We start from the raw sequence: 24,938 nt of genomic DNA on the forward strand, positions 1-24,938 counted from the left end.
AATACGTTCGCAACAGTTCAGTGGGTATCGGGGCATCTTCGCTTTTACGGAATCGATGGGGTTGAACGACGACACCAGATTCTATTCGGCCATTTTTATAACCTCACCACGCTGTTTCATCCAGATCAGATCATTTTTATAACAATCTAAACAATTCTACTTTTCAAATATTCAAATCATCAATTTTCAAATATTCAATATTCGAATTTACTGTATTTTTTTAAATAATTTAAAAGGGGAGCAATTTACTCGCTCCGGTTTTTTAGTGAAAGGGAAACGTTACTGATCTGTTTTTGTTTACCTTTTTACGTAGAAATTTTTGCGAAATAAGCTTGTTGTATTTTATTGTTTATAGATTGGATTCTTCATTCGAACTGTACATAGCTCTTTTGTTTTTTTAGGAATGTTCATCTTTATGGAATAAATCGTCGTGGGAGGTTAGAAATGCCGACTGTAGCAGTTAGAATGATTTATTTTACACAGGATTACATGTCACTTGTAACAGTTCCCTTTACACAAATATACATGTGCGCGTTGGTTATTGCATGGTCCCTGCTTCAGCAAGAACGAAACGTCTTGTATTTTACATGGTACAGTAGAATCTGATAAACTTCGATAGGGATGTAACAATTCGAAATGTTTCTTAACGCTGTTGCGGCCGATGTCGGCCAGACTTTGTTCAAATTAAATTGTTAATTGCTGACAATTTATTACATCAAGTTACGCACTGTTCTTCGACAATTAAAGAGCCGAAAATGTGACAAAATTAAGATTGCCGGTCACCGGTCGCGAAAGTGTTTAGAAACCGTAATATACTCTTTCGTAAGAAATATCGAACAACGTTAATTTCGTAGAACGCTATCGTTAAATGTTTTACAATCGAATGGTACGCGAAAGTCTCGTGCACGTCCAATTATTTACACTAAAACGCTCGGAACACAATTGTTTCATGCTATTTAACAGTTTTTTTTACATTGTCAACGGAATGGCCGCATCGGAGTTCGACGCGGTTAATTTCAATTTATACAGAAATACTCTCCTCTGGCAGTTTTCCTGTTTCCGGTTCGGTACGCCGATAAATAACGCACAAGAATCGCGTGCTGGAAAACAGAAATAGAAAATCATTGTAGAAAAGTATAGAAACGCGTTTTGTACGATTTTAACAAGTTGCCTGCCTAGCGAACCTTTAATTCGCTATATTGTTCGTAACATTGAACACTCGTCGAACGGCGAGAACAGAAACGATTCGTCGTAAAAACGAACGATTTTTACATCGAATCTTAAAATTTTTTTTAAAGAATTGGATAGCGCCAGCTGTTGAGAAATTGCGGATTCTATGCAGTTACGGCGTTCAGGATTGTCTAAATTATGGCATTGCGTAGCGTTTAACAAAATACGTGGCATTCATTTTGCTCGAATCTTAATTTGAATCAGAAATTAATTATTTATTTAATTGTCGATCAGTGTTCGCATAAGCATCCGCAATTTGGTTATTAACCCTTTCGGTGCGTAACATTGGGTGCTGGATATATCCGGCACTAGAATCGAAAAGGTTAATGGCGTCGCTAACCGAACCACTATGGCAGTCAACGTGTTAAGCGAATCTGTTGGGTAACGCGAAGGCACTGGTGTCGTTGTCTTCTCAAACGCTTTTGGCATTTCTCTGGATACCGGACGCCGGTTTGGGCTTCTCTGATTCGTGTGCTTCCCCTTTCACGGTGAACGTGACGTAATATTTCTTTGTGCGGTCCAGTCTTTCAGCTGGAAGAGCTATTATTTGTTTCTCTTCTCCGTGCGTCACCTCCACCTGTCGAAAACAGAGATCTCTTTGAACCTTGCTCAATACGAAGTATAAGAAATAAATTATGTCAAATCGGTGATTTTATATATCTAAAATTTCGCGATTACGTCAACTGGTCCTTATTTGTTACTTTTCGAGCGCGAAGGGTTACACGAGCGAAAATTACCGTCATTTGGCCCTTCCCACGGCTTTCTATCTTCGGAAGAAGATCTGCTGGTTCTTGGCCGCCTCCACCTACTGCAATTATAATCTACAATCACAATAGGGTAACTGACTCCTTTTGAAGATCGTCTTTATTGTATTCCCGTTTCCAGAGTTCCATTTCCTCGCGATCATCTCGAGCAACGATATAATGCAACCACAAAGGCGCGCACCTTAAACCTTTCATATAATAATTTAATATAAGCTTCATTATAACCTTTGGAAATCGAAAGTCGGACATGGAATTCTGGAATTCACTTGTTAAAAATTATACTGCGAGAACGTACGATACGTGTACACGGGAAAAGATGTGTAAGCGCTTGTTGCGTGGTGACAGCGATGCGTTTTCTGGGTGCACTGTTTCGCCTCGGTGCAGAAGTCCGGGGTGGCTGGTCTTCTTTGAAGTTTTCTCAGTTGGTCGTACAAAAAGCTCTCGAAGTGTCTGATAAAAAAATATATATAATATAATACTAAATATTATAATACTTTCTTATAACTGTTGCCAAAAATTTTTTAGTTATCAATTCTGTGATCTATAAACGACAATATCTGAAATAACCTGAAGGTTAAGGGCTGGTCGTACTTCGCCACCCCGAGGGTTGGTCCAGACATCCCCGCTTTATGGAAGGCGTCAACCTAAAACATAATAAAATCAGAAGACGTCTTTATCTTAATCCATTTTAATTGTTCATAGCAAAAATCAAGAATGACTTACTTGTCTTTTAACTAAGACATGCTCATTGGCTCTGCCATGTCGTATCTGCAGCCTCTTCAGCTCCATCAGCTGGAAAAATATCTTTCTCTCCAGGTGGTATCTTCTTAAACTGATCTGCACGTCCCTCGTAATAGTCTCCATGTTCAGAGCCTGTTGTTTCGCAGTGATTGGACAACACTTCATGATCCTCCTCCTCGGTATTCTCGACACCCTCGGACTAGGCTCTATCCCGCTGTCTCTGCCGCCGCTGTCACGACGCTGTTTCCCTTGCAATCGGCTCGTTCTACTGTCCTCGGGACTTTGTATTCTCGTGACGCGCGTGCGAGTACTGGATTGCACCTGGTTGTGGATTAAACAGAGTTCGTTCACTTCAATCAACCCCTTATCGCATTTTAACAAGTATATTTAGTATACTAGACTAGGAATAAAATTATGATCTCTTAGTTCATAGTATTGATCATAGTAAAAGCCTCACTTGAGGCAAAGTGTCGGCGTCCCCGCCCCTTTCGTCAGCACCCACGCGCGACGTCTCTTCCTCGCTGGTGCTAGGGAGAACCCTGACCACGCCGATCTCGTTGTCCTCTTCGAGCTCCGTCTCGTGCTCATCGTCCTCCCCGATCACGTCTCTTAACTCTTTCGCGATCTCTTCGTCCTCGTCGTCCCACTCTGGACTTTCGATCACAGCGACAATGGCACTTCGATCCGGCGACCGTTCCTCCGAGCTCTCGAACAGACATTTCTTCGACCTGGACGATGATCTTCCCGCAGCCCTTGCTTTTCCCGTCGACGGCCTCGAACGTCTCATTTGGGCAGACTTCGGCGAGCTCGAGGAACTCTCGTCGATGTACCGGAAGCTTTCTTTTTCTGCTGAACGGGGATGTTTTTTAATTATTTTCATACTTGATGGAATGTAAGTGCATTTTGATACTGTATAATGGCGGATGAGAGATGGCTTGAATGTATTTTTAAGTTACCTAACACATGGATAAATAATACTCAATTGCTCACCGGTGGCCAACGCGTCCTCGATAGACAGCTTCTTGCTCTTCTTAGCCTCCTCGGACTCCGCCTCGTCTTCCAAGTTCGATTTCGTCGGCGATGAAGCCTCCACGACTTCCTCCTCACCCGGCAGCTTCCTCTTCGTGGCAACAGGCGTGTCAACGCTCAGCGACCTATCATCGGCTTCCTCCATCAGCGCGGAGTCCCTGGACGCCGAAGAGAGGTCCACGGACTTCCCTCGCGCCGAGTCAGCTTGCTCCTTATCATCTGGCGACTCCTTTCTCGAGTCCTCTATCAAAGCCATATCAGCAGTCTCTTTGACTTCAGCAGTCCCCATCTTTGACAGCGAAGCTTCCTCTACTGTCTCTTCGCTGGTCTTCTCCGACGACTTCGACGAACTCTTTCTCGTCGACGATTCCCGTTTCTTGAACTCCCTCCTCTTGCGACCACTCTTCTGAGGACTCCCGCTGGACTGCGTCGACGACGACTTTGACTTCCTCTCGTCGACGGACGGCCTCCTCTTCACGCTACCCCGTCTACCCTTCGATTTACCACCGGCGTCATCGACGGCCGACTTCTTCTCTTCGTCGTCCGACGGCGGGATATCTTCGACGGCCGTTCTCGGCGTGGAATCTCCTCTTTGCGAGTCTCTGGTGAGGCTCTCGGACCTGCTCGTCTGCTCCGATTCATCCTGCTCGTCTTTGGAAGTACGCCCTGACGCGTCCGTCTTCTCGTCGACGGACTTCAACGTCGCCCCTTCGGATTTGTCCTCCTCGTGCTCGGTGTCCAGGCGGCGGTAGTCCTTTTGGGAGTCCAAAGTGGGGCTTTCCGTCTCGGTCGTCGCGTGTGCGTCTAACCTGCCTAGAAAGAGGACTCTACAGAAAGTTTACAGAGAAGGTTCTTAAGATATCATAGCTTCGGGGTTATACAGGTCGCGGTAAGTCATAGTAAACACGATATTATTGCGACTATAATTGCTTATGTAATAACTCGATATATGGTAAAGAACGCCGCATTTCGTCCAGAGTCCTACCTATCTCATCTTCCCCTTCCTTCTTGTCCTCTTCCTTCCCCCTGTCGGATCCCTTGCCTTCGTCACCATCGCCCGTCTTAGCTCCATCGTCCTTCCCCTCGTCCCTACTTTTTCTCCTATCGCTTTCCCTCTGCGCCTTTCCCTGCGTGATCTGCTGCCTCCTCTCCTCCACGCCCTTCCTCAAGCTAGCTGCCTTCATCACGAGACTGCTGCCAGATTCGCCACTATGCTCCACAATATCATCCACCTTATCAGCGCTGGACCCAGCATCCCTGATCACTTCTTCCGTCTCGATGATCTCCGTTCGCAATCTATCGTCGAAAGTAACTTCCTTAGAGGTCTCCAGAACGGACTTAGGCGTGTCCGGAGGCTGATCCTTGTGGACCATGGCAGTGACCACAACTCGTTCAACCGTTTCCTGGCTGGTGCTGTCGGTTACGTCTCTGCGGTATCGACTTCCGATGATCTTCTCCTGCGTGTCCCTGTCCTCGTCGATTGACGTCCTCGGCGTGCCTGTCTCCTGGAACTGGGACTCTTTGGTGGCTTTGTCGGATGATTGCATTCGATCAGTTGTACTGTCGCCATTGTTGGATGATTTCGATCTGCTGGAGTTCAGTTTTCGTCTCGTGCTCCGGTGCGTCTTCGTGAGCTTCGTCTCCTTCGAGCTCTCTCGAGGCGTTTTGGATCTTCTTCCTGATACAACCTTCTCACACTTCTTTTCCAGGGATCGTTTCACCACTACCACTTCCAGACTGTCGTCGCTCACCGTTTGCTCATCTTCGTCCTCTTTGCGAAACTCTTCTCTGTTTTCGGTTCCGTTGCTCTTGTCCGGCTTGACGTCTTCGCGCCGCTTCGCAGACCTTCTTTTAACGTGATCGTCGATCGGTTCGCAGCTCTCTGACTCGATGGAAGACTCGCTGGAGTCGCGCCTTGATTTCGCTGAACGCTTTTTACTTCGTCTTCGGCGAGCCTTTTGGTCCGTGTCGTCCTCTTCGTAGCTGAAGCAAGGAAACGATTAGGGTAGCTGGTTATTTGTCCTTTTCATTTCTTTTATTCTCAGATAAAATTGAAATCTTTTCGGAGCGTCATTACCGTGCTGATTCGCTGCGAGCTCTCCTAGGGTCTCTCTTCGAGGAAGTCTTCGAAAGTCTGACTTCCTCCTCGCTGAAACTGCGACTGTCCTGACGAACCAGTTTCCGCAGGTTTCCTCTTCGCCGCGTTCTCTTCTCGATCCATCGCTCCTCGTAGTATAGATCAGGGAGCTTGTGGCCACGATCTCGTCTACGGGGGCTGCTTTCAGAGTCTGTGCTGCTGTCCACGTGCCTCATCTGCAGCCTCGCTGCAAACACTGCATGCGGTGCAAGTTAAAAGACTGGTTGATATAAAATGGTAGTGTTTGTCACATTGAAAATTACCAACTTTGACGAAATGCACAGACTTTGTAAAATTTTTTTCAGAGATGTCGTTTACTGCAAAATGAAGTTCCATCTTTCCCCTTTAACGTACAAAAAACGAATCGTGGCTGCGATTTTTTTCCACAAAGTTACAGCAGTTTAAAGCGACCTTGTTTATTGATGTAACCCTGATCCCACCCCTTGAGTACAAGGGTTACTTTAAAGTGCTGTAACTTTGCGAGAAAAAATCGCAACTCGGTTTCGTTTTTTTTTAATTAAAGGGGAAGAATCAAGCTTTATTCTCCTGTAAACGGCGTCTCCGAAAAAAATTTTTCCGACTCTGTGGATTTTGTCAAACTTGGCAATTTTTCAATATGACAAACATGGTCTCACATTTAAAGAATTACAGCGATAAGAATACATCAAACTTAAAATCCAGATAAACTACCTTATAGTAGAAGCTTCAAGCTTTAATTTAAAAAAAAATTCATCACCCTATGATAATTTCTCGCGGTGTTATTATTAATTAAAGTTGACCAACTATTATCCTAGATTTTTCTCTGTCATTATTCCATTCAGCAATCTATTAAATTTTCTCAACTTTATATACAAAATCAATTTTACAACCTTCAGCTACACACCCAACAATATCCCAAGACTGCAGAATATTTAAAAAATTCCTACAGCAACATCGCCCAGCTCAAAAAACCTTTTTATCCTCGCAGAAACGAGGAGAACCGAGAGTCACAAGTATATGTACCTAACCTGACCTTTATTCGGTACAGTCTTCTGCATCTTCAGCTGATGCGCCGTGGTCCCGCCGTGCATCTGAATCAGTTTAGCGCAGTCTCTATGTCCCCTGTAAAGCGCGGCATCCAGAGCAGTCATCAAGTTGCCCTTGCTAGTGCGAAGCACCGCGTTGATCCTGGCGCCGTTATCCAAAAGGACTTTGCAGCAATCTAAGTGCCCGTGAAGGGCAGCCACGTGCAACGGCGTTTTGCCATCGTGCGTGGCTACGTCCAAAGTACCTGGCCGCTTTTTCGCCAGCCATTTTATCAACTCGATTCTCCCGGAAGCCACTGCTTCGTGCGCGACACCGGTTCCTCTCACCGTCCTTGCGTAGAGGGAGCCGCCATGCTGCGCTAGGATCTTCAGGGTCTCCAGCTGACCCTTGGCTGCTGCGCAGAGCGCTGGTCTGCAATTTATTAAACGGCTATGTAATTAATATAATTACATGAATAAGTATTTAGATTATGTCAATGATATTATACTACTTTATGGATATAACTATTTATAATGTAAAGGGTTATTGTCTCCGCTCTACTCACGTTCTACCCTTGCGATCCTGCCGATTAGGATCGGCGCCCAATTTAAGGATCAAAGCAGTGGCGTCGGCATGGCCGAGGGTGGCCGCGTAGTGCAACGCCGAGCAGCCATTGTCGTCGACGTGGTCGGGGTGGGCGCCGCACAAATTCACCAGAGTCTCCACGCACCTGGCGTGCCCTCTGGACGCGGCACAGTGGAGAGCCGTCAGGCCATCCTTGTCCGCGGCTCCTGCGGCAGCTGAACCACCGGCTCTACATTTTAATCATTGGTCTTAGAGCACATCTATTCTCAAGCTGCACAGTGCAAAATGAAGATCATCTTTCATAAATTTCTTGTACATATCGATTATAAATTAATAAAAATTTACGAGAAGTTTTTGACTGAATGTTATCCCCTATAACCCAGCGTCTGAATATTATCAAAGATGGATTTCGGTTAATTAACAATCGTTCTAATGGATTGGAAATTCACCTAGCCAACGCTAAGACAGCTTCAACGCTGCCAGCGCTCGCCGCCCACAGGATCGGCTGCCTCCCGTCCTCGTCCTTCGCGTTCACGTCCGCCCCAAACTCCAACAGGGTTTGCAGGACTTTCAGGCCAACCTTCTTCGGCACTGCTAGCTCGGCGGTGGCTGCTGCGCCGCAACATTGAGCCGCATAGTGCAGCGGAGATCCTCCGCGTAGATCGGGCGTCGAAGGACGAGCGCCTGCGGCCAGCACCAGGCGAACGCATTCCGCTTCGCCGCACACTAAATGCAATTAGAAATAAATCCATTAACCCTTTGGACTCGAAAACAATTCAACTGTGAGTGGAGAATAATTTTTTCGAATTACAGCATTTCCATTTTCTGTGATTTATGATCAATTTTATGCAGGTGAAATTGAGTATTGCGACACATATTAATGCATCTAACAGATTTTTGAATAGTTTATGATTAATTTTGGTGATTTGCGAAAAGGAAAGGCGAAAGGCGGAGAATTGCCGATCGAGAATTTAAAAATCCCCCAGTCCTCGAGAGTAACGAGTCGCGTGACAATGGTGTTTCGCGGACCAATAAATTCAGCAGCCTTTCACCGTGGGATTTTATTTTCCAAAGAAGTCGGTCCGCGGGTGCGCAAAACGTCGCCGCTCGCTTCCAGATAAGAGGCGCATGAATTATTTATCATCGTGTTCGAACGCAAAAGGAAATGAAAGGTCATGGTGATCCCGTTTAAAAAAAGGCTCTGCGCAAACCACTCAATAATGAAAAACTCGCGTGCAACCGGTGCCGTCATTAATACGAGAATGCATGAACAATCGCGCGCTTCGAATTTCCTGTTCTAATACACATACACACACACATACACATATACGACGATGCTTTTAACGCGATAATTCGACCAAAAACTGCCCGGCAAACCTGGCCGTCAAACCGGTCATTTTCATGCAAGAACAAAAGATCGAGCAACGCCTAATCCGTCATGAAACGAACATGTAAAACATCTCAAAAGGTCCTCCGACATTCATAAAACCATGAATGTCGCGGCACACGCGATCTTCCGTTATGAATGCCATAGTAAACCGCGGCCGAAGCTGTTAATGGACTGGGGTATGGTTGTCGCAAAATTCTAATCAGCCGATCGAGGAAACACGGTTCTTGTTAGGTAAAAGTAAATTTCACCTGAAGTGGCCCAGCGATACCTCGAGTCATTTGCGAACACCTTAATCACGGTGTAAAGATAGGTACGTCACGTGGGAGGAAGTAAAAATTTTAATTGGTAGTAGTGACAATTTTATATCCAAGTGGCGCAAGGATAAAGTTGAAACGTTCTTTAAGATGTCTTGAATGTCCTAGAAACGTCTTTAAATCATCTTACTATCGTTTTGAAGTTAATTGAGTTTAAAGTGTTCCAAAAGGGTCTTTAATAATATCAAAATTATTTTATAAACAATGTAACAATTTTCACTAGTCCCTCAAAGTCACCAAACGATTGTAAAGACTTAATAATCTCCTATCAATAAACTCTCAATAAAAAGATGTTAACAGAATCAATTACAAGTCCACTAATAAGCCCCCAGCGAATAACTTGTTAAAAGAGACACCACGCAACCGCGATTACGATCGACACCGTGCATTCAGCGTCGCTAACGAGGGGACCACGACCCCGTTAAATTGGTCATGGCGAGCTATCGATAATCGTGAACGGCGACATCGCTCGAAAAGAGATCGGCTCGTGAGACACCGTCGTTCCGCGGTTTATAGCCCGTCGAAGGGACCGATTAGTAGCCCCGAGTGTGTCGGGGCAGCAATCAGCCGGCCTCGAGACGGGGGAAACTTTCCAAGAAGTTCCCGGCCCGCGGAGCGAATTGTTTGCGTCCTCGCACGAGACCGGGTCGGGGAATTACACAGATGCGGCCGCAGATTAGAGAACTTTTTCCACAGCGCGGAATCGCCGAACGGGGCGAGGCGTTCGTCGGTGGCCCGCAATAAATCTTCGGTCATTTGAATACATCAAGGACGACTATGGTCAATCTCGTAGGATTATCTCGGCGGTGGTCTCGCGTGTTGCTCCGGCGGCGAACCGGAATGTCGTCACCGAAACTGACCCACTAACCTTACTTGACCAATACTCCGTCCGACCCGCCCTCTCCACCCCCTTCGCCGTTTCGCCAAAGGAGATCCGTGGAAAAGATAACCGTCCACCGTAATTCACGGTTTGCGCAGCTTTTCAAACTATCGTTCGAGCACCGCGTCGCTCGCGATTCTGACCTTTCCTCCCGCGGAAGTTTACTACCAATCTTTTTTTTTCTTCGGCTATTTGCATAATGATGTCATGATCCTTGACTGGAGCACGGCCGTAAAACCGGTATCGCCGCGTCGTTGAAAATGCACCGGGATACGCGTCGGTTTAGTAGTCTTTTCTGATAATTTTTAATCAAGGGCGGATTTCACCCTTTGCGCTCAAGGGCTCCGGAGCGGAGACTTTTGTCTTCGTTGTCTCCGTAGCGGAGCCTTCGAATTAAAGACGAATTTTCAATGGCTCCGTTTCGGAGCCTTAGAGTGTGAAGGGGTGGTTATAAAATTGTTTCGATAGCCTAGATTCAATTCGTCGAATTAAAATATAATACAGGTGACAACGGAGGCAGATAAAAATATTTTCATTTTTATAATTATTGCAAAAGGAAAAAATAAAAATTATCCTAGAATAGCATATGTTTTACTCGTCGATATTAAAATCAAAAATCGATGGAAAATAATGTAACAGGAGGAATTACCAGTTGCCCAGTGGAGAACGCTGTGCCCCTCCAAGTCCTTGGCGTTAACGTCGGCACCGTTCGCTAGGAGGACAGCCACCAATTGTGTGTCGCCGGCGATGACTGCCAAATGAAGCGGCGTGTGTCCTTCGGCGTCGGGCGCGTTTACTAGTTCCGGTGCCGCCGCAGCGACGGCACCTCCGGTTCCAGCGTCCATGCAATAATGCAGGGCACTCCTCAGTGTCCGATCCCTGTAGCCTATCGTCTCCTTCTGCTCCTTCAGCAATCTTAGGACTCTCGCTCTGTCGCCCTGCTGGCAGGCGTGCATCAACGGCGTCGCGCCGATTTGCAACACTCTGCAACGGTTAACAAGCCCTGTAGGGTACTCTGCTCTGTAGTAATTTATTATAAATTTTCAAGTCGCTGTTTCTGTCAAGTGGATATTTAATTTTGCTTCGAATATTTTTAAATAGCACGAGCATGTTTTTATGATATCTGGTGATGGGAAGGATGTTTTAAAAAATGTCTGCTTACGTTGAGGATTTTTTAAAAATGTCTAGTGACGTTAAGGACGTCTTGAAGACCATCTTTAAGACATCTAATACTTACTTCGCAGAAATTTAAAATTAATAATGTATCAGCTCGTTCTGCAATACAATGTTACATCAAACTGACCCCATCGATAGAAGAGACGAGAGACAGCCACTCGCAAAATTCGGGAGAGGCAACGTAATATTTTCCGCGCGTGAAAATTGGTTAACCCGCAGCCGAGAACAGAGAAAGCCGGTCTAAACAACGCCCGAAGAAATGCGTATCGATCGAGAAACGGTAGGAGGAAAAGGGGGTAGAAGAGCAAGTGTACCTGTAAGGCCTTTTTTTCTGATGATCCTGATACCGTATGGCGGTAGGTGCATCACGCGACCACTGAGTCCCGGTGGTTTTCTGTTTCTGTCGATGGTTCCTGTACGGCGTCAACGGGGGCAGAGACACGTCGGCCACGCTTTCCGTCGGCTGCTTCGGTTTTGGCTTCTCCTGGACCTTCAACGGGATTGGAGGAGTCTTAGTGTCCATTCCCGTCTCTGGCACCGGTTCGAAACTAGCCCGATCCCGCGCGGTAGCATCTTTCGACCTGTCGACGGATCGGACTCATCGCGCCGAAGAGGATGCCCGGTGCAGCACCGCCCACTAGAGTCTGTCAGCGCTTTGAAAAGAAATAGAATTCTGCGTCAGTATAGTTCAATTACTGAGACATGATTTCTTTCATGTTTTAAAGGGTTAAATGTATAGAGGGTTCTAAAATCCTTTTGGATTTATTAGAGCCGGTCTCTACCATGTCAGACTCTTCCGCCACTCTTTCTCCGCCGTGTAATTTCCCGGGTATCCGTTTCCACTGTCTGGCCGAAAGGGTTGAAACTACTGTTGCCGCGGCAGGAGTAAACACGGCCGCTGCGTGACTGGAAATGAGCAGCCCGCGGCGAAAGCCACACCAATAAAATGATCACCGATACAGCGACGGCAGGTGCTCCGCCGCGGTGATACGTTAACCGGGCCGATTCCGTAACGATGATCCGCGGCGCCGCAAACAAATAAACGATGATGCGAACGCGTGCAGATTTTTCGCTGGTCCCGGGACGAGAGTAGGCGGTTATCGATCGGCCGGCCAGTTTTCTAATAAACCTCGCTCTATAGGCGGATGTAAAGAATAGTTTGGTTAATAATTGACTGACAGACACCGGAGACCTCGTTCCCTCAAGACGGCCGCCGACACGATCGCAGATCCTATCAGGAACTTATCACTAAACTCGACCCGAATTTAAGGCTCGGTTACTGTCCACGTGGTGGACTGACCAGGTCACTCGCTGCCATAGAAACCCAACGCCACAACACCTATCACCCGTAAGGGAACTATTATGCTAGATTTCACGGCAAGGTCGCGTCTTGACGAATTTTCACCGTTTCTTCATTAGCGTAGCGATCGACGGACCGTCGACGGTCAACCGATTTTTCGAAATTCGTCGCTCGATCTATGAAGGCAGCATTTCCTCACTCAGCCAATAATGCTATTAAAAGTAGGAATAAATGTTGGGCTAATCCTAAAAATTTTCTTTATCGATAATTTTTCTAGCTTGAACATAGCACAGACATCTGCATTAAAATTGTTCAAACCATCTATCCTATTTCGCCGCGTGAAACTCGCTTAGTAATCGTCATTGAAATAAAATTGCGCTAATTAAAGACCAATGATATTGAATTACATCAGCAAATATTTTTCTAGGCCTAAAAAACAATTTACATAATTCATGTTCTTCCGGTTTACGCTGTATCGTCGATACTTGGATACCGAACGTAACTTTGAACAATGAAGAGCCACAGTAGCAATTTATGCTTCGTAAAGCATGGTGAAGCAGCGGGAGAAGAAGCGAATATGCTAAAAGGCGCAGCTGCTCATTCGTCTCAGTCGCTTTAATTGCCTGGAGGCCTAGTTATCGCGAGAGAACTGGTTACTACGCGGAACTGTGGGATCGGAAGAGATTCGAAATTAAGCGCGAACATTATTCACATTGGATTTACCCTTCTCCGATCAATGAACAATTATGCCATTTCAAAAAAGCTAATGGAACGAATTAAATAAGATTAAAGAGTACTTCCCATATATTTTCTAATATTTGGTTTTCTTTGTTAAATGCTAGATTGAGAAATGTTCTTTTATATCTTATACCAGAGGGCGTGAAATAATTAAAGAAAGAAGCCTCACGCACAAATAAAACCATAAAATTAACAAAAAAACTGCTGATCGACGGGTTCGTATTTTTCGACGACGCGTTGTGCAACGAATAACAGAACGAGGAACCCAATTCTGTCGTCGCGGGGCCTAAAATCAACGAAACTTTGGCCTGCCACGGTTCTAAAAGCCGGCAGGCGCTGGAAGAAGCGGGCGCTTCCCGAAAGTTGGCCGTTCCAACCCGTCGAGTGTGTGTGCCCGGTGAAATAGAGCGATATGAATCGATTAATCTCCAAGGGAAAAGAAGTTCGATAAGAAATTAACACTGTCCAAGCCGTGCACGCGACTGGCGTGATAGCGGCAACCGATACCGCTTCCATCGGCTGTCGACGGCTGTCCTTGAGAAGCCATCCCCCCACGAAGGGGGTATAACCCGTCCATTCGACTGCATTTCGAAAATGAAAAATTCCAATCGAATCAACGGCGATCGCGACGGGTTGCAATTTGTAACGGCTGTCAAACGGGATTCGTCGTGCCTTCGTTGATAGCTCGACATCGTGCGAGCGAACGTTCGTTTTCGTGGCTCGATTCGCGGAAATCGAAGTTAAAGAAGAGAGGTGCCGAAGTTACCCGAACTATCAGATTTCGCGAAGTTACGGTTTGGTGGTTACGAACGAATTGTTTCGATTTGTAACGCGGTTTATGGGGAAAATCTGCGGATAAAGTAATTTTTTGTTTCTCCTAAACTCTGTCACAAATTAAAATATATATGTCATAGAAAATAAAAAAAAATTATATATATTATAATTTATCACCCAATCGATCCTTATTAAAAATATAATACAGGAAGACCGTGCAATCCGAGAACACCGTCTCGCATTATTTACGGAACGGGCTTCCGTTTAATTCCAGTCTACTGCAATCGATGCGCAGAATTTGAATTTTGCATAAAGATCCGCAGTCCGATCGCAATGACTCGATACGACGGCTCACCGGCGAATTAAATCATTGATTCCGCCGAGGAATCGAATCGAGTGACAGGAGCCGGGGTTTGTCGGACGGCGCCGCTCGCGTATAGCGCAAAAATCGGTTTTCGCCGGCGGCATGTGTGTCATCGGGCCAATTTTCCCCCGCAATTCGCAAACGGTGTTACTGCCGTTCTTAAACAGCGCTATCCCACGTTCTTAGGCTGTTTCTCGTCACGTGTCACGCTATCGCGGAACCAGACTTCAGGCCAGTTTATAACGTGTGCAACAGTACGCGAGAATCGATAGCGGTTTTCAAGTTACGATCTATCCCTTCTAGATTCTGTTTCGCACTGCCGCAAATTCTTGCCAACGCGCGATTCTTCCGAAGCGCACGCGACGAACGTATTCGGCTTTATTGGTGCTTCTTTGGAGGGGAAAAAAAATTGCCATCCGAAATTCGTCGTTACGCGTGTTACACAACGTTGTTAGCGGCGCCCCGAGCGTCGGCACTCGTGACGAATAATTATCGTCACGATAGCAGCACCCCTTTTTTGTGCAACTGCGCGTCCAGTAATTGCGACATATCGATTTGGAAAAAAGTCGCCGGGTAACGAGCGGCACTGGAACGAAATCGTTCGCGAATAAATTGATCCTTGAAACAATTTCAACGATTTTAATAGATGCTCGAATCGGTGAAAGAGAAAGTGACTGAAAATCACCGATTTTTCGTATCGATTCAAATTTGGTGGATTATCATAGTCTTCGTCAATTACGAGACTTCTTTCATTAATAATTTATATAAGTTCAGATTCGAAAAAGACTCTGAGACACCAGTAAAATTATCCAATCAAGTAAAATAATAATCAACAAAGTTTAGACTTAAAAAATTACTAAAAATATTATAAGCCAGAAATATGTTTTACATTTACGATAAAAATGGCTTCGAGTGCAAATGGTTAACGCATCAACCAGGTACTGTTTTCAAACGCATAAAGATCCGCAGTCCATTACCGAGGACTTTTTCCCCTGTTGCATTACGTTCTCGAAACGGTTTTTATTGGCACAGGCTCTTGGAATTCCGGGTGAATTAGCAACGCCGCGCGGAATGCAACCGCTTTGAATAGATAAGAGAGGCCGGCGCGCACGGCGCAGGAAGAAAACGCATCGAAAATGCGAGGCAACGTTACAGCGGGGGCCAAGTGTTGAATCAGAGTGGCCGACCCTAACAAAGTGGCGCACGTTTAATGATATATACATACACACGTACAACGAACCCACGTGCACGTGTTGCCTTAACGCGGCGATGACTGAAAATCGTTATTTCGTTGATTCACCGTGCCGCACGTCGATCGTTATTGCTCCGTTAATAATTCCCGTAGGCCGTTCGCTCTTCGTGACGCCCCGTCGTTAATATTTAATGATAACATCTCCAGTTTCATGTAAGATTACGTGCGGCCAACACCGTGAGAACGCTCGATTCATCGTGTCTATCGGGGGACCCGGAATCGATGATCCATCCACGATTACCGATCGACGACGAGAGAAGCGCGCGCGGATTGGTAGCGAACGACCCTGTGCAGAAGAGTTCAAGCGAACGGCCGTCACCTTAAGATTGTTTTTTCTTTCAGCCTGCGGAATAAAAATGAAATGGAAATTTATTTAAACGTTCACTACGGAGCCGCCTTGTCGCGGAAAATTGAGTGGCCACGATTCCTATCCGCCTCTGATTGATGAACCCCGGTTTCCGCTTTTCGCCGTTCAATGAAACACGCGCGCGTACCGTCCGAGAATTATATGAAACCGATAGCAAGGTGGTAGTTTGTCGCGCGGGTACATAGTAAAAGTGAAATTGTAGACGGTCGTACAAGTATGCGGGGGCATTAATATTTATGGATATGCAACGCCGTGTTTATAGCCCTGTGCTTTACGTGCATGTGACGCGTATGAAAAGCATGTGTCTCCGCGTATCTAGCGCAATTTCGCAGTTAATTGACCGGTGCGATAGTAACGACCCTATTGTTACAGTGATTCATTCATACCGGATTACGCAATTTATTCGAAATGCTTTAAATGCTTCGAATACGCGGTAACGTTCGATCGGTGTACGACGATCGCGAATAACAGAAGCGTACCGTACACGCGCCGATAAACGGGCGAAATCAATTTTCTAATTTCGTAGATTTCGCGCGATTCTACGCCGTTGAAAACATTCGAACGCGGTCTGTAAATGTTTCAATTATATCTTCGAACCCTTGCGCGCAGTCCATGAATTCGAATGCAATATTTTTCATTCAACTATTTAATAAATTTCATGATTTTCTAGATAGGTGAATTTCCTATCGCGGATTCGTGATAGAAAAAGTTTTTATAATAGAGAAAAATTAAAAGTAAGACGTAACGTAAAAATGTGCGACGATGTCTGTTTGTTCGTTATAAATAGTGCACTTTGTTGCATGGACCATCGTTTCTTAATAGTGTTAGACACGTGCGCGTTCGATTAAAAATAGAAGTCTGTTCAGCTTGGCGTATGGTGTACAAGTGCCGTGGAAAGCGATTTAACATGAGGCTTACTTTCGGGAAAATGGTAGCGGTAACTTTTGAATTTTTTCCATCGCGGTGTATGCCCTCAGGTGTGTTTAGGACACTGAACGGCGCTTCCACGAGGTCCCCTCTACCTGGTGATCGTGAACCGCACCACGCGAGGGTGGGACGCGCACTGGCAACCCTCTGATACTGCGACCAGTTAATGTAAGGGTTGCTTGGTTACCATTGTCTCAGTGACGTATCAACAGGAACAGAAAATGCACAATTTTGCATCGGTGCACAGAGCTCGTTTCTTCGCCCGAATTGTTGCGACCAGCGGCTGAAATACGTTTACATTGTCGTAAATAATTGAGATAAAATAATAAAGTAATGATAGAAGATATAACAAAGCAACGACAGAAGATATAACAGAGTAATGACAGAAGATATAACAGAGTAACGAGAGGAGATATAACAAAGTAACAACAGAAGATATAATAAAGTAACAAATAAGTTTATACAGTGAGGGAAGTGTTTAAAAATCGAGAGAGAAATAATACGAAAACTTTACAATGTAAAACTGTAACGTTAATGTATAATTGCTAGGATCATAGAGTGTTCATTGTTTGCTCTCGGTAAGGACTCAATAATATTCTTTTAAGAACAGGATATGTGGTGTACAATTGTCAAGAAAAGATGAAAAATACGTATTAAAGGGTTGAACCTCTAAAAATTTGTGTAATAAATAATTGTGTAAATAAATGACGTGAAGAATATCCCTTGCGCCTGATTTATTATTTTTGAAATCAGTACAGCAATTGGGGGTATAGCTCAGTGGTAGAGCATTCGACTGCAGATCGAGAGGTCCCCGGTTCAAACCCGGGTACCCCCTGAATTCTTATTTTTTTATGTTTTATCAATCTGTAAAATAATTAAAATTACTGCTGTAACTTTCGGTTTATATATTCCTGATAACTGCTTCTTATGTCGTATATATTGTTAAAACTAATTTTATTCGTGCATCTTATTATTAATAGCTAATTATTATTAATAAAACAGTACATTTTATGTAGAGTTCTTAGCCCTGTTGTTTACGTCTGGATAGATAGATTATATAAATCAAATTTATCAAAAGTATTTTGTGACCGTAAATTTCAATACCTATTCTAAATATTATCAAGTTGAATGAAGCATTCCTTCTGAAACGCATAAATAATAGAATAAGTAAAAATCATTGGTCTGGCAGTATAATTAATGTATAAATTCTAAGATGACAGAACCATAACATAATAACGCTAAATCCTACAATCACTCACCTCCAAGCCACAGCTCGATCCCTTAGCGGGGGTGCTCATAGAATTTTTCTTTACTTTGATTGGTTGACAAGTTACTGATGAGACAGTGCTGCCCTCACAGTCCAAAAAAAGAGAGAAAATAGCGAGTGAGCAAGAGAGCATGAAATCAGTACAACTACATTTGGAGCAAGTCACACCGACGAATGATGTCACTTGTCTCACTCTAGACAATTAGATGCTTTACGCGCATCTATTCGACTGACGCGCCATCGAAGGCACGAGACGCGAGATACAATTTTTAACCATTTCGTTACAATTGTCGTAATTACATAAACGTAATTGCAGAGTCTATTTTTGTATCTATTTACTATTTAAAAAATCCATTATACATCAACACTACTTCATAGCCATTAGCTCTACGTAATTATCAATTTCGAATTAGTTATAAAACGGATGCAGTTTTCTGCGATTTATAGCTGATTGATAATCGTATCTTCTTCTTAGTTGCGGATCCAAATCAATACAATGAGAACCTTAGCCAAATCCTGTGAATTTGCTGAAACATTGGGAACATATTTACCTCAAAGTACGATGAACAGCTTTTGCAAATACACTGGACCGAACAGATTTCATTTATTTAAAAGTTGAAGCTCTTTTACAAATAGAATTTCACGACGCGTACTCCGATGGCGCGGCAACGAGCGATGCGCAGAAAGAGTGAGACCGCACTACGCAGCAAAGTAAGGGCAAGCTAGGTTTCCTATCCATGTGCACGAACACACATAGAATCTGATGGGTATCGTTCCGTTTCTCTCTATCGTATCTCTTTCTCTCTCTACAGTACTTCCGCGAAACTAGATGGGCAGTAAAATGGTGGGGATACGCGAGCCAGCTTAGGGAGCACGAAAAGTTTGCAGGAGTAAAACCCTTTACTGTATGCATATACATTGTAGTGGGGGACTTTGTGAATAACGGAGTATGGCGACGTGTAGCGTGAATTGTTTTCAATGTTCATTCTGCAAGTAGTGATTTAAAATCGCAGGCTGTCAAATTAGCATTAAAATTAAGTGTTTCTATTTAATAATTAAGAAGATCAACCGCAACAATGAATTACAATCATTCGAGTGCACGTCGGGGTAAGTTTAGCAATATGAACGAATAATATGCTACGTATTTTATGTTGTCGGTATAATGTATAATTTGTGTGTACCAATCCATTTTAAAGTGAAACAGCAACTGTTAACTCTTAATATGTAGTACTTTCAATGAAACTGCAATAATATGCAAACATTCAAGGATATAGCGATCCAAAGAGGTTATATTACTTAAGTTTTCTTTCTTTTGTATATCCAGATTAGCAGGTCCATTTATTTAGTATAATTCGGATTAGATTTTGTCTCATTCCGTTATTTATATAATAAACATTTGAAACAGGGAGACCTAAAAGAATACTAGATCCGTCAGCTGGTTTATCAACTCCAACATCTGTACCACAAAATCCATACATGTATAATCAGCAGGTAAAATTATGTACTACGATTCGATAATATTAAAATTAAGATAGCAATAGGCATTATATAAGTATTTATATGTACACTGTGTAATAAATACATAGAGTTATCTGTTTTATCTTTCTGGATAGGTTCCTATGAATAACGGTATGATGCCAGAATATGGATTTAATATGCCTCAACAACAGGCATCCCCGTATGGATTCAGATCAGTGCCAATGCAAACCGCCTATCCAACTACAGAAGCTATGCCACCTGGTGAACAATATTCACCGCCACAATTTACAACACAGTTGCTAGCAGAGCCAGTTGTTACAAATGTGGCGATGCAATATGGCAATGCTTTGATGGGATATGGAAGTCAAACATTCGAGAAATATGTGCCTGTAACAGCTTTGAAGTACTATTTTGCTGTGGATACAAACTACGTTCTTACAAAACTGTCTTTGCTGCTCTTCCCATTTTCTCAGAAAGTAAGTTCTCTAGATTCAATTGTTTCTATTTGATAGTCAACTATGGATATCTTCAACAGGACTGGTCAGTTAGGTACGAACAGGACATACCATTGCAACCACGCTTTGAGAAAAATGCCCTGGATATGTATATTCCAACTATGGCATTTGTGACGTACATAGTTATAGCTGCATTAGTGTTAGGGATTCAGGAACGCTTCACTCCGTTAAGTACATTAGCTAGTTCTGCTCTCGCGTGGTACATCGTAGAAATTGTAGTGCAGTTAATAAGTCTCTACGTCATGCATCTCGATACAAGTCTCTCAACGTTAGATTTGCTGGCTTATTGCGGCTATAAATACGTCGGAATTAACGCGTCTCTCTTGGCTTCATTAGTTTTCCGAAAATTCGGTTATTATATGACTTTGCTGTACTGCAGTATATCTTTAGCATTTTTCGTGACACGGTCGTTGAAGCTACGAGTCCTTCCGAGGAACGACAGTTCGTACACGGCAAGCGGTAATAAAAGGAGAATCTATTTTATATTCTTTGTAGCAGGTGCACAACCTGTGTTAATGTGGTGTTTGTCTCATAACATGATCTAATCATGCAAGGGAACTGGATAAATGGTTTTGAGAAACAGGATACGTATATTTATTTGATTCTTCATGTCACCAACGCATTTTTATAATAAACAATTCTTCAGAAACCTTAGTGGTAATTTGAAAATCCTATTACTTCTAATAGTGCTTTAATATTTTTTTTACATTAGATCTAGATATACATTGAAGCACATGTATTTATAAAAGACAGTTCCGAAAATGATTAATATCTTTAGTTCTTTATAAGTCTTGGAAACCTTTGTACAGAAATAATTAGGCTTTGTTGAATAAAGTTTTCTTATGTACGAAACTTTATCTTCTGTATTTTAAATTTTATAATATAATACTGTATAGTAAATAATGTCATTAAAAATATTTTTTGCAACTAATTGTATATTGATTTACCAATTCTTTGTGAATTAAAGAATTTGTATAGACGAATATTTTAACATATAATATTTATACATAGTATATTTCAGACGCAGAAGTCTAAATTTTCATAACGCAGAAAAATACATTGAATGCTGAATCTACTCTATACTTGGTTTGTGGTCAAAGCTTCGAATGCCAATACAAGTTTAGTCTCTGGTATCAAAAAATGTTTCGCTAAACCTACTATACTGGTCTATCTTAATTCTCATTCGTGACTCAATCAAATTACACACGATTTGTGTATAGCACTTGTACAAAAAATCCAACAAGAAAAGAAACGTGGAAAATGTGACGTCGCTAAGGTATTTTCAACGGAAATCGAAGTTTTTTTAGAAAACTAACGTCATAACGTGTACCCACCATCTTGCTACTCGACGCAATGATGGCGGCCTGCAACGAGTGCAGTAGATACTCAGTACAACGTATCTGTGTTAGATTAGTACAACTTTCTTTTCTCTATGCGAAAAGCTATTTCTTTCTAATATATTAACCGGATAATGTAGCTTTCTATTGACAAGAAAAAAGTCGCCATTATTAGTTAAATCTGACAAAATAAAATGAAATCTATTAGCAAGCCGGATAGGCGTTCTTCGATCTCTTTCATAATTTCGCGCGCTATTTTCACCACGAATGCGTCACAGTTACAAAGAAATTCGCTACACGATATCTTTGTCCGGTTGAACAAGACCTTAGAGCAAATATACCAATAGACACGATTTCGCATCATTTTCCGAAAGCAAGGAGGAAATCATCTCTGCGACATCAGAGTGAACAAATATAAATATACTACCTGCAATTACGAAACAGTGACACATCGATCTCCCAAGCGCGTTTAACTGTTTAGCTTTTAAAAAACAAATACAATTAATTAGATCCGAAACATGTATACTTCGAGAATTATAACTTCGTAGAATTTATTTAAAGCTTAATTGAGATGTTGACACAGATTATTCTAATTAATTGAATAATGTGATTTGAGTCTACATCATTATCGTTCATACGCGCAACATGTCAGCCATTGTTATTTTTGTTTCGCTGAACTATTGAATTTCATATGCACGCGCTATACTACGTAATCAGTGCTACTGCATGATCTAAGGACAAAACGACGCACAAAGGGGCGGCAGGCGCGTGAGGAGCCCCTATCGTGTAGAGAAGCGTACTAACGTTTTACTTGACGTCTTACCCGTGAGGTGTCTTCGTGCGTTTCCGTGACTGTTCGCCGAATCGGTCGAGCGGTTTCTCGCATGGCGCCACGGGCTGGCTTAGTCAGTCAGCCGCGAGCCGCGGTGAACTGAAGGTGTGGGGAGTGTTTTTGTGGGCCGACGGGCCAAAAATGGCGGAGCGTACGAAGACGACAGCCCCGGCCACCCGGCCAGTTCCCATGAAGCTGTTCGCCACCTGGGAAGTGGACCGCACGGCACCCGACTGCATACCCAGGTAATCGATAATCCGCGACCGATCCGACGTCGGTCCACGTTTTTACCGTGCAATCCGTGTCATTACACCGTGTCAGAGAGCGGACGCCAGGAACTCTCGGCGGGCATTCACACGCCCTTTTTTTCCCCCGAGTGTCGCTCGCATTTTTCCGCTGGCACCCTTGTCTCAAGGGCGTCTGTCGTCGCGCACGACGTCGACCTTGCGCGAGATTAACGCGTTTCTTTTAGAAAGATACGTGTACGCGCCATTGGTCATTCGGAGTGCGTGGTGTCTCCCGAGGCTGTTAGGGACTGCGTGGCGCGCTCTGTGTGTACGGCTCGATGCTAGCTGTCAATCGGACCTGACAGATCTCCGAACCAAGATCCCAATCTAAATTCTTGTTTTCTCGGTAACCTTATCGCGCCACCGTTATCGCTTCCCGACTGTCATGCATACAATCTGGCCGATGGCCTGTTTCTCCGATGGCTGGCCCCCGTGTTTCTGATCTCTCGATTTTCCACGACGTTACCAACGATTTGCGCAGCGAGTAAACAATTGATAGGTGCGATCCGCGATTTAGGGGGACTCGTAACGCGGGTTACGGACGATACCGCGGGCCATCTCGATGGGAACGCGCGACCGTCCACCGACGACGGTTAGGCGCGAATCTTACCAACCAGTTACACAAACACCTGACCGTGTGCCTCTGTGTCCGTGCCACCTCTCGCCGAGGGACAGTATTTCGAATAGTAAACAGTCCGCTTTATTTTGAGTCGTATAATTCCCGCGATGTTCCAAAGAGTATTCTAACCGGTGCAGCTTTAATGGCTCGGCGAAGAAATTCCTGGAGTTCTCGTTTTTGTTTCGTAACCGCATAATTAGCAAAACGTATTAATTAGTAGCAAAGCGAGCAAGATGGTCGAAAGATCTCTTTCGGCTCTGCGAAACTGTAAACTATTCGCTTTTTCGAATAGTTTAGTGTTTCACGATCTTTTAGGCTTGTAAATGGAAGAAAGTTTCGCTTTCTGGACATTCCGTTTCCAAGCCTAAAAAATCATGAAGAATTAAACTGTTAGAAAAAGCGAATATTACCGGTTCGTAGTGCTGAAAGAGATCTTTCAAACAGCCTATTCGCTTTGCTAATTAATGCGCAAGTCGTTACGGAACAAAAACTCTACGAATTTATTCGCTAACCTAATAATAGCATGTTCACTGTCAACGAGTAACTCGGTTGTTCGTACATTCGTTCGTTTTAAAATATAATTTATGTTACACGGTGATCACAATGATGTCGTGCAGAATTGCTTTGCAAATTTTATGAGATCGTTCTTACTACAAACGAGACGGTCTGAATGATTCAGAAACGATTATCGCCGGTATCTTCTTCCTCCCGCGAATAGAGGAAACGATGAGCTTAGTGTAGATCGGAGGTTGGTTTGTCTTTATTTTGCAACAATCTATGGGGAATTCTAACAGCGTTAAGGCTTTCACGTCCGCGCGCGGTTCGCAAAAGTTTTTTCCTGCCGTCGGAACTTTTTCGCGGCGCGGTTCATTAGAACGTGCAAATACAGAGCACGAAATTTATTGCGACATGGTAAATTTAGCTAAATAGTTTAAATATATTCTACTTTAATTATAATATATTTTTTTTTATTAAACTTCGGAGTTTATTAAACGTCAGGGTTTTTGAGTCAGTTCCTCTACAAGTCTCCAATATCAACAATCTCGTCATTGCAAATTGTAGAAACCATTCGTACAACACTGTTTTCCTTGGTACGACATAACCTTGCCAACGTAAGTGTCAACGGACGTGAAAATGTTAAGCAACCATTCAGTCAGAATATTTGCTACTACAAACATCAAATATTAACTCTTTGCACTCGAAGCTATTTTCACTCTGGTACCAGGACATTGTTTAGCAGAGAAGCTTATTGTTTAGCTACTAGAAATATTAAATACTAAATATAAATGTTACGAATGCCGCTACAAGCGTTCAAAGTTCTCAGGTCTTAATAATTTCAAAAGGAACACTCCTCGAACTATTTTAGCCGTCGCTCGTGACTCCGGTAGAGGGGGGAGATTCGTGTTTACGGAGTTCGAATTAATGTCAGCTCGCTACCTGCATCTCCGTAGTTGTTGTTATCGTTCGTTCAATGACGCAAGGATGTGTCCCTATTTTTTGCCAGGCGTCTCTCTTTTGCGCAGGAAACCGAGGAATATTCCGGGGCGAAAATGCCTGAAATTTCGACGGCCGAAGAAGTCGTTAATCCCCCCGGTACTCGAACGATGCGCGACGGTGGTGGCGAACGAA

At 43.7% G+C, this 24,938-nt stretch overlaps 3 protein-coding genes and 1 non-coding gene across 15 annotated transcripts in view; 3 read left to right on the top strand and 1 right to left on the bottom strand.

Annotated features, from left to right (window-relative positions):
* Nucleotides 1–469: 469 nt before the first annotated feature.
* LOC144478111 (uncharacterized) lies at nt 470–18,306 on the bottom strand. Of its 6 annotated transcripts, XM_078195916.1 has the most exons (16): nt 18,233–18,306; nt 16,965–17,256; nt 11,566–11,904; nt 10,725–11,059; nt 7,941–8,217; nt 7,472–7,720; nt 6,914–7,338; nt 5,842–6,097; nt 4,750–5,747; nt 3,726–4,577; nt 3,193–3,584; nt 2,718–3,056; nt 2,562–2,638; nt 2,290–2,444; nt 1,968–2,038; nt 470–1,807 (listed from the first exon to the last, which is right to left on the bottom strand). In XM_078195916.1, the coding sequence occupies exons 3-16, from the start codon at nt 11,772–11,774 to the stop codon at nt 1,643–1,645; spliced, it is 4,800 nt and encodes a 1,599-aa protein (XP_078052042.1). In that variant the 5' UTR covers nt 11,775–11,904; nt 16,965–17,256; nt 18,233–18,306; the 3' UTR covers nt 470–1,642. The 6 variants fall into 6 exon arrangements, with proteins under 6 accessions (XP_078052042.1, XP_078052105.1, XP_078051978.1 ...); XM_078195979.1 differs by lacking the exon at nt 18,233–18,306 and having other exon boundaries at nt 3,193–3,581; nt 16,965–17,415; XM_078195852.1 differs by lacking the exon at nt 18,233–18,306 and having other exon boundaries at nt 16,965–17,415.
* On the top strand, nt 17,737–17,808 carry Trnac-gca (transfer RNA cysteine (anticodon GCA)). The gene has a single exon. It is a non-coding gene; the product is annotated as a tRNA-Cys (tRNA).
* Nucleotides 18,307–19,146: 840 nt separating the features above from the next.
* Yif1 (Yip1d-interacting factor 1) lies at nt 19,147–21,165 on the top strand. Of its 2 annotated transcripts, none has more exons than XM_078196208.1 (4): nt 19,147–19,347; nt 19,646–19,731; nt 19,854–20,195; nt 20,255–21,165. In XM_078196208.1, exons 1-4 carry the CDS (start codon nt 19,317–19,319, stop codon nt 20,777–20,779), a joined length of 984 nt encoding a protein of 327 aa, XP_078052334.1. In that variant the 5' UTR covers nt 19,147–19,316; the 3' UTR covers nt 20,780–21,165. The 2 variants fall into 2 exon arrangements, with proteins under 2 accessions (XP_078052334.1, XP_078052343.1); XM_078196217.1 differs by having other exon boundaries at nt 19,154–19,347; nt 19,565–19,731.
* Nucleotides 21,166–22,493: 1,328 nt separating this feature from the next.
* The window catches only part of Krt95d (phosphofurin acidic cluster sorting protein KrT95D), a 68,905-nt gene continuing 66,460 nt past the window's right edge, over nt 22,494–24,938 (top strand). For all 6 annotated transcript variants that reach the window (XM_078195997.1, XM_078196020.1, XM_078196007.1 and 3 more), the window contains exon 1: nt 22,494–22,648. In XM_078195997.1, coding sequence (XP_078052123.1) covers nt 22,545–22,648 — 104 coding nt within the window. In that variant the 5' untranslated portion in view covers nt 22,494–22,544. The remainder of the gene's footprint in view (nt 22,649–24,938) is intronic.

Source organism: Augochlora pura, chromosome 1, assembly GCF_028453695.1.
Source record: "Augochlora pura isolate Apur16 chromosome 1, APUR_v2.2.1, whole genome shotgun sequence".
In the NCBI taxonomy this organism is placed as follows: Eukaryota; Metazoa; Arthropoda; class Insecta; order Hymenoptera; family Halictidae; genus Augochlora; species Augochlora pura.

Coding starts and splice junctions, on each gene's coding strand:
- LOC144478111 (XM_078195916.1), bottom strand. CDS start 11,774: ATGGACACTAAGACTCCTCCAATCCCGTTGAAGGTCCAGGAGAAGCCA. Junction 11,060..11,565: donor CAGAAAAAAAGGCCTTACAG/GTACACTTGCTC, acceptor TAACCGTTGCAG/AGTGTTGCAAATCGGCGCGA. Junction 2,039..2,289: donor TTTTCCCGTGTACACGTATC/GTACGTTCTCGC, acceptor TTATAATTGCAG/TAGGTGGAGGCGGCCAAGAA.
- Yif1 (XM_078196208.1), top strand. CDS start 19,317: ATGAATTACAATCATTCGAGTGCACGTCGGG. Junction 19,348..19,645: donor TCATTCGAGTGCACGTCGGG/GTAAGTTTAGCA, acceptor CATTTGAAACAG/GGAGACCTAAAAGAATACTA. Junction 19,732..19,853: donor CATACATGTATAATCAGCAG/GTAAAATTATGT, acceptor CTTTCTGGATAG/GTTCCTATGAATAACGGTAT.